Source organism: Erithacus rubecula (assembly GCF_903797595.1).
Source record: "Erithacus rubecula genome assembly, chromosome: 2".
In the NCBI taxonomy this organism is placed as follows: Eukaryota; Metazoa; Chordata; class Aves; order Passeriformes; family Muscicapidae; genus Erithacus; species Erithacus rubecula.
Window position 1 is genome coordinate 50,660,121 of NC_136685.1, and position 8,689 is coordinate 50,668,809.

Sequence of the window (8,689 nt, forward strand, 5' to 3'; positions counted from 1 at the left end):
GGCTCGGCGGGGCCGGCGGGCCGCTCTCGCCGCAGCCCGGCACGGGAAGCGCGGCCGCGGCCCCTGGGCGCGGGTGCGGGGCAGCGCGCGCCCGGAGCGGCGCGAGGGGCGGGGCGGGGCGGGGCGGGGCGGGGCGGCGCGCGGGGGCGGTGCCGCGCGCGGCCGTTGGGAAGTGGCGTCACGGCGGGCGCGCGCCGGCTGCGCGAGGGCGGCGGATTCGAACGGCGGAGGGGGCGAGCGCGGCGCGCGCGGCGGGAGAAGGAGGAGAAGAGGGAGAGGAAGGAAAGCAGGCAGCAGGAGGAGGATGAAGGCCACGGTGCCCCGCCTCACTTTGCGGAAAACGCTAAAGAAGCACAAGCCGCAGTTGCGCCTGGCGGCGAACGTCGACCTGCTGGTGAGGAAGGAGACGGGGCGGGGGAGAGGCGAGGCCGCCGCTGCCCCGGAGAGCGCTCCTGCTTTTGGCCTTGGCGGCAGCTGCGAGGGTGACCTGGGCACAGGCGGCCCCAAACAGGGACGATTACTCCCTAAATGTTCCGGCCTGTGCGCCCTGGAGCACTTTGGGTGTGAGGGGATGTGGAGTTAGTACTAATGGTGCTTCTGCAGAGACCCACAGGAGGGAGGGAGGCAAAGACTGGCGGGACAGACGGCAGGTCTGAACGAGAAAATACTGATAAGCAGAGGTTGCCGCTCTCCGCTTTGCTGGTGGCTGCTGAATTGTAGGTATTTGGCGGTGACCTTGGGGATTCAGGCTGATGCATGGCTTTTGTGTCACTCCATGTACGCACTGGTGTTCAAGGAGTTTGGTGTAGACACAAGGAGAAATAGCGCTTTGGAATGTTGGCTGTATATTATGGCTGCTAGGTGCATGTGTTTGTGTAGATCAGTTCGGGTGAACAGGTAGTCAGCTGAGCTGTGAGCGATTAATTGCTAAGCTGAAGTGCTCATATTTTTTTAGAAGGCCGTCTAAGTAATCTCTGCCCTAAACTGTGGGATGACAAGTCTTGTTAGTAATCTAGTGAGGGGTCCTGATCATGGTGTAAAAATGCCTGCCAAAAAGGTGGGGATAAAAAAGCCAAGTTTGCAAAAACAGGCCAATAAAGCTGAGTTGCTTCTGACCTGCTCTAAGGGGTTTGTGACACAGGTAGGGTTTGTCTCACCAGGAAATTACTTGACTACAGCAAGGAAACCTGACCTCAAGAGAGCTTGTGTTAGTTGCTGTGTTGAAAAAGAAATGCATAAAAAAGATACTCTTTGAAATAATTTGGTAGACTTGACTTGCTGGACTGTGATGTCCTGTTGTTTACAAATGCACGTGGCTCTTAACCATTAAAGCATTAACACATGCTGTATACTAGTATGGTCCCTGACTTCTCTTTTCATATTTAAATAAAAGTTGTGTCTTGCAGCATCTTGAAGGTTGGTATCTGGATATATGAAGGTGAATGTAAACATATAAAATTAAAATAAGTAATGTGAGATTAAAATGAAAAAATATTGCAATTACATGAGAGCATTTAGATTTGAATGTAAACATTAAGTATTTTTCTAATGGAGTGCAGCTAATAAAGAGGTGATTTCTTCCTAATGTTTTTGCTGCCTTTGGATTTTTTTGTGGAATAGGTACCTGTCCCTTTGCTACTCATGCTCAGACCTACTCAAAGCCTACTCAGTGGAATTAGTCAACTAATAAAATGCACACAATCAAATTTTTTTTTTCTTTTTAAATCCTTGGTAACAGTTGGTCTGTTTCCAGGGTAATGAAAATTTGGCTTCAAAGTAGTGTGGCAGTCTGAAAAGGGATAAGTGAGACGTCCCTCCAAATCTTGGCCTTTAGTTCCCATCTCTTCCTGGCCCTGGCACTAAAGTCCTCTGAGCTGCAAAGAGTCAGTGAATTGAATTCACTGAAACTTCTAAACAGCAACAATCAGATCCAGCTTAAAATATGGCTGTGCAAATGTTCATTGCAACATAAAGGATGAGATCAGAATAAATTTTAATAATGTCCTGGAAACTTAGATTATCTTTTCGGGTGACTTAGATTATCTTTTATGTTACAAGGCTTGGCTTTTTAATTTTACCTTTAAATAAGAATATCCAGGTGTGGTGGTTGTCCATGATGTTCTTCAACTAGGCATTGGTCTAAAAGCTCTTTAGCTCTTTATTTCCATGACTGAATAATCAACACAGCTGAAATTATGCCTCTTTTTGGAAGAAAAAAAAAATGGTGAGTTTAATGTGTAGTAAGACAAGTAACAAATTTTGAGAGTATATTTTCTAGTGCCTATGTTATCCTCTGCAAGCCCTGTAAGAGTGGTTAAATTGCATACATCAGAAATTTATATAGTAGCTGTCTTAACAAGATGGAGCCATATACATTTTGAGCTGAGAGCTTATGTCTTCTCAAGGGAAGTATGAGAAAAGTGTTAGTTCAGTTTCTGGGCTGTCTTCCAGAAGGGTCCATGCTTTATGTCTGAATCTACTGCAGTATGTGCCCATTTGAATAAAGTGGTTTGCCTGCCTTAGGAGAAAATTAGATTGCTTTCTTTTTTCCTGACTTTCAGTGATTATTTTTACTCGATAAACCAGTGTCTTCTTACATGATCATAACTAACAGGTTTGAAAGGAATAAGAATTCAGATAATTTTGTTAAATACTTGATGTTTCTTCACTTTTCATCAAGTTTCTTCTCAAAATATGAAGCTTTGTCAGAACCTGTTTTGTAAGTGTTAACATATATCTCTTTGCACAGTGTAGCTATCAAATTTCCTCGCCTTTCTCAGGAAACTGTTTTTGGTTTTGTTGGTTTTTTTTTAAGGAGTATGATAATGTCTTTGGGTGAAGAGATGCAAATTGTGTTTTAAGTTTTTTTCAAGGCTCCTTTCGAAAATAAGAGGTAATAATTTTAATACTGAAGTTCAGATACTCCCCCGATGGTCAAAGAAGAAAATATACAAGCTTTGTTCTAGCTTGCAATTAGAGAAGGGAAGCAGGATCTCAGCTGCTTCTTTTATGCTAGAAGGTCACTTGTGTGTTTCCATTGCAGGAAAGGCTTAAAGTATTGCACTGAATGGTCTCTTTTTCATTTGTTATCACCATAGAATAATTACTATCAGTCTAAAGAATTGTTTTGAAGCTAGGCAGTAAAACAAAATTACAGTGGTTTTCCCTGCTGTTCCTCAGTTCTGTTGAACAAGTGTGTGTAAGCTACTGAGTAAACAGTGCTATGGAATTTTTACATATGTTCTTAAAATTTTGTGGCCTTTCTTTTCTGGCAAGTAAACATTTTGTAAGGTGATTTTCATGACTAGTTAGTTCAAAACTCTCAAAAAATTTCATGCAGATGGACAATAATTTAATATGTAATTAAGCAATGTACTTAAACAGATATGGTATTGCTTAGTTACTTGCCTGTAGCTGTCCTAGTCATGGTATTCAGTCATTTTGCCTTTCACTAGCCTTTCTCAACTGTGTTGAATAACCTGGAATATTTATTAACCTGTGTGCTCTGTTGTGGAATGTTGTGGTTATAGTTATGTGATTGTTAATTCTGTTGGAGTACAGGGGAAGCTTTTCCACATGCATCAATTCGATTTGAAAATAAGAAAATAAAGGTGCAGTGATTCTGAGAGAAGATGCAGTTTTTAAAGGCAATTTTAAATTTAACCCTTTTGCCTTTAGGTATCTCAGAAGAAGGACATGCAAGTATGGAAGCTTTTGTTTCACCTCTCACTTCTCTTTCAGGTTGTTCCTGAAATGTCATCTCTATGTTGATATGTTTAACAATGAGAGTTCTAATGTTGAGTATTATTTTAGTGCCACTGCTTGGTTCTGCTGCAGATAATTTCTGTGTGAATCATTACAGACTGGTTCTAAACCAGCTTTTATATTTTGTGAAATAAATCTGCAAGGACATCTGCTTTTTGTGTAGTAGATGCTTCCAAATGATGTCACATATTATGGAAATTTATCTATTGCACTCTCTTCCTTTAGTTCAGGATATTTTAACAAATCACCTAAACTGCTTGTCATATGAACGGAGATCTTGTGACAGGAGCGTGTAACAGATTCTTTGTGCTGTAAACCCATTGCCAAAGTATTTCTTTTAAACTCTTAATTTGTAACTTTCCATATTACATTTTTCCAGTCTTTACAGATAAGGTATAGTAGAATAAATACATCACTTTTTTTCATACAAATAAAATTTTCATATATTTCAGTAATATTTTTCCAAGCTCTTGATTGAAAAAGTGTATTTGTCTGCTTTATGTAGCAGAGGTAATGTTGTTTGAAAGTTTAATTTACAAAAAGTACAGTTATCGATTTTTCAGATTGGATTATTAAAGTACTTCACATAATGCCTGTATAAGGCTAGGGGTTTGTATTATAGGTCCCTGATTAATTACTACACAAATGTGCTGTTGGCTGACAGTTTTAGTCCAGGCTGGAGCAGTTCCTTGCTTGCCTGCTGCAGTTTTTTCCTACTTCTGTATTAGCAGAACAGCAGTCCATAAGGAACAGAATACTGCCCGACCAGTTCTTTCAATGCAAAAAAGCTAAGTGATGAGCTGGGAAAAAATAGATGGAACCTCCTGACACAAGAATTCCAAGTTCTGGAGAAATTAATGTCAATGTCGCCTTACACTGGAAAGGGGCAGAAGCCCTTGAACTTATCTGTAGTCCATTTGGCGATAAGGCAGGAATGAATTTGCTGTTCGTAAAAGTCTGGCCGTTGTCGTCACTGTAAACTCACTGTATTTACTAGTAAGCCAAAAGACTCCTTATTCTCTGGTATTTGTGTTTACATTCTGTTACTAAAAACTGCTAATAAAAGTCAGGTTGATTCCTCTTAGATCAATTGTGGTTTACATGATCATTTCTAAAGCACTTTATGATTTAAGTATACTAAATTTAAACTCCGTTTACAGGAGTTTTGCATGAAGGGAATGTCTTGGAAATTTACTGAGGCTTGAACCAAGTGATAATTTTTTTTTTTCTGAGAACACCTTTCAGGAATTTGGAAGCAGTGCAATACACACATTTTCTGTTGCAAACAATGAATCTTTTAAAAAAATCAAACTGTATTTAAACAGCTTGAATAATTTTTTTTTTTTCTTCTCTATTTAAAGGTTCATTTGAACTTCTTACTGTTTCTGCATCGGCTAGCAGAAGAAGCCAGGACAAATGCTTTTGAGGACAAAAGTAAAATAATTAAACCTGAGCACACCATATCTGCAGCGAAGGTATTATCACACTTTTAATATTTTTCATTTTTGTATAACATATTATGGAAGTATATACAAAAGCTTTCTGTGTTAAAGTGGATATTTGGTTTATAATCCAAAACATATAACACTCAATATTTTGTCCATCGTTGGCATATTTTACTGTTATCAAGACAACAAATTGCCCTATTAAATATAACCCAATTTTTCTTGATTATTCCCTTTTTAAAGTTATAATTTCAGTATATGGATAAGTCTACAAAATGGTTTACTAGCAAGCCTTCTTGGCCTGAAAGGCAGTCCAAAGTTGGAGGATGCTTATTTCAGCTGATACTACATCAAGGAAGCATTCTGTCTTAACTTCAGTGATATAAGTGAAGCTTTATGGAACAAGTGAGAAAAGTTCAGAGAGGTTCAAATACCTTTCTTAAATCTTTAGTTCTTACCTGCTTAGTCTGAAATAAGTTCATAGTAGATTCTGGCAGCGTTGTGTGGATACTTCTTGAATAAACAGATACTTTGTGTGATGTATTTGGCAAGGAAAGAAGTAAGGGAGAATTAGACTGTGGATTGTTTATGGGTAGTTCAGCTTAACAAAAATTGCTGTATGAATATCTGTGAAGAAGGAATTCGCTGCATTGCAGAGTATGATGAGTTTAGTGTCTGTGCTAAATAAGAGAAAAGGGAAGGGGTTATGCAGCTAGAAAGAATTAGTGTCAAAATATGACTGAAATCCTTTTGTAATCTGTAGCTCATTTCACTCCCTACAGTATGTCTGCTTTACCTTGGTGTCATGAAGGAATTCAGTCTATTTTATCTTTTTAACCACCTTCTGCTGAGCAAATTGGGAGGACAAAACTTGATGTTACCTGATAGTTTTGTCCTGTGGCTTCTGTTGTCTTAACTTTTTTTTTTTTCCTTCTTCTGAAAGGATTAGTTTGATACTTTTCTATTACTATAGTGACAGAAACATATGCAGGATATGTAGGGTAGCCAAGTGAATGTTGCAGTTGGAGTCTTACACATTTATGTTTTCTTTTTAACTGCAATCTTAACACTTTTTGAACATTTTTGTCCTCTATTTATTTTTTTAAGGTGAGAAGAAAGGAGAAACTGCCTGCATTTTAATAATTTTAACACTTAAGTAGTCCTACTTGGCCTTTGAAGTTCATTTTTCAATTTAAGCTCCAAACCAAAAAATGTCCTTCCAAAGGTCTGTGTGCTCTTGATATAGAAAGAAATGAGGAATTGCAAACAAAAATCAAGCATAATAGTTGTATTATTGCAAACTTTATTTTTGCTTTTTGTCTAGGCCCAACAGGGTCTAGGAATTCAAGATTCAAGGAATCTACTGATGGCTCGAGAGCACTATTGCCATTTCTCAGGATTAATTTGCAAAATAAGCCTTTTATTTTACAGAATTCTTGCTTATGAATGTTCTTGCTTAAAAAAAAGCAAACCCTCAAATATGAAATCTTTATGTATCCTTTTGCTTTATTTCTCATGTTTTGTCTAGATTATTAGCCTTGGCAGCACAGCTGTTGGAAACAGATTGGCTAGGTGAACCTTTGGTCTCAGTAGCTCAGCATTTTGAATCTCTGTCTGCTGCCTGCTGCCTGAATTGTATTGACAAATACACTTTTTTGTTTTTTCTTTGCAGGTTATTTTAAAGAAAAGCAGAGGCTAGAAAACAGACCACTGGAATTTTAAAGCACATTTTCCGATGTTTTCTGACTAACTTGAGTTATACTGTGAATCAGCTTAGCACTTGTGGAACTGTGTAGTTTTGTTGACATCTATCTCCTGATTATCTTGCTGTTTCTTAAAAAAAAAGTCTTAGAATATATATTTTCATACACTTCTTGCTTAATTTGAAAGTTTATGTCACTTGTCACTTAAGACTTTTGATGTACCTTATTCCATAATAATGGAGGAATTCTTATACCATAGATACCCTTTGGGTACAATGTGGCATTTATTATTAAAAGTGTGAAACTTCCTAAGGGAAACTGGTTTAAAAAAAACCCCACAGATTTCACTAAATCCAGTATAGATTGTGGAGTTCAAAGCCGATTTACTAGCTAAACAAAATTATGGCTTTCAAAACAATCACTGTAGAAACAAGTGTATTAAATACCTTGTCTTCAGTTTATTTATAGATGTCTTGATAATCTTAAAATGACTTTGGAACGTAGGTTAAAACTTCTGGGGAAGTTCTGGTGTTCTGGGGAAAGAATGCATAGTTGGTAATTTAAATCATAGTCTGAACTGTTAAGCTGACTTGTTTGATATGGTATATGAGACAACTTGGTCTGTAATTCAGTTGGTGTGGACAGATGCACAGGTTATGGAAAAAGATCTGGCACAGCTGATGTTTTTGAAGTTAGATCTTGTAAAAATAACAAAGATAAGTTGGCATGAATACCAAGCTATTTCCTTCCCCCTTTTGAGTGTCATGCTAACTTGTCAGAAGTCTGGAAATGTACATTTAATGAAAATGTCTTCTTAAATGAAGATTATATTCTGTTCCTACTCTGATATTTGTAGTCATTTGCTGAACACTTTGCTTAATAAATATATTAATAAAGTTATAGGTTAATCCTACAGTTTGAGCTGATAATGCAGTTTTGGGGAATATATGTTAACTGATCTTTGATACGCACAGTGAACTATTCTTAAAATAAAACATCTTTAAAAGCATAATATATTGAGTCTTAATTTTGTTTGACCCCTTACCAAGTATATTCTTGAAACTCAGCAAAAAAAAAAAAAAGGCATTTTAGAAGTATTTTTGTAGTCTAAAGAAAGTGTACCAATGCTAGTACTTATAATTTCATATCATGTCCATGTACTTTTTAATATTCTGTAAAACCTTTGAAAAGTCATCCACTTCCAGTGCAGAAAGGAAGGAAGGCTTACTCTCCTGCTTTGCTTAACTCACAGAACTTAGTGCATTTGGATTCTTGTAAGGTTTGACTAGATTCTTTATTCTGCATTTTCTTCTCTTACTTTCTTGGAATCCACAAATAAGGCCAAGAATGTACACATGTAAAGGATATGTGGACTTAATAACCTGAAGTACATTCTCAGGAATAAGGAAGATATGACTAGGTATTTATATTTTTATTTGTAATTACTGTCTTTGATTTTACAATTTTATTGCAACACTAGATTTTCCTTAGAAATATCATCTAATTTTCCCTGAAATATTTTCTTAGAGTCTTGTATAATCAATACCTTCCTCGTCGTACAATTGTTTGAGCGATATAGCATTTTTTGGAACTTGTTTTGATACCCACTTTAACTTTTTCTTTTTTGAATTTTCTAGGAGCAAGATCCACTCTGAACTTAGTGGAATATTCTCATTGTCATATAGTAGATTGATTGATGATCAGCTACTGTTGGGGAAGGGAAGCAAAAAAGGATTAAAAGCAACCACCAGCGTACTTTTAAAATATTTTATACAG

The 8,689-nt window shown here is 37.5% G+C and overlaps 1 protein-coding gene across 1 annotated transcript; it reads left to right on the forward strand.

Moving 5' to 3' along the window:
• The first annotated feature begins 202 nt into the window (after positions 1 to 202).
• On the forward strand, positions 203 to 7,925 carry CENPW (centromere protein W). Its single transcript, XM_079298453.1, has 3 exons — positions 203 to 394; positions 5,127 to 5,240; positions 6,883 to 7,925. Exons 1-3 carry the CDS (start codon positions 305 to 307, stop codon positions 6,907 to 6,909), a joined length of 231 nt encoding a protein of 76 aa, XP_079154579.1. The 5' UTR covers positions 203 to 304; the 3' UTR covers positions 6,910 to 7,925.
• Positions 7,926 to 8,689: the final 764 nt, after the last annotated feature.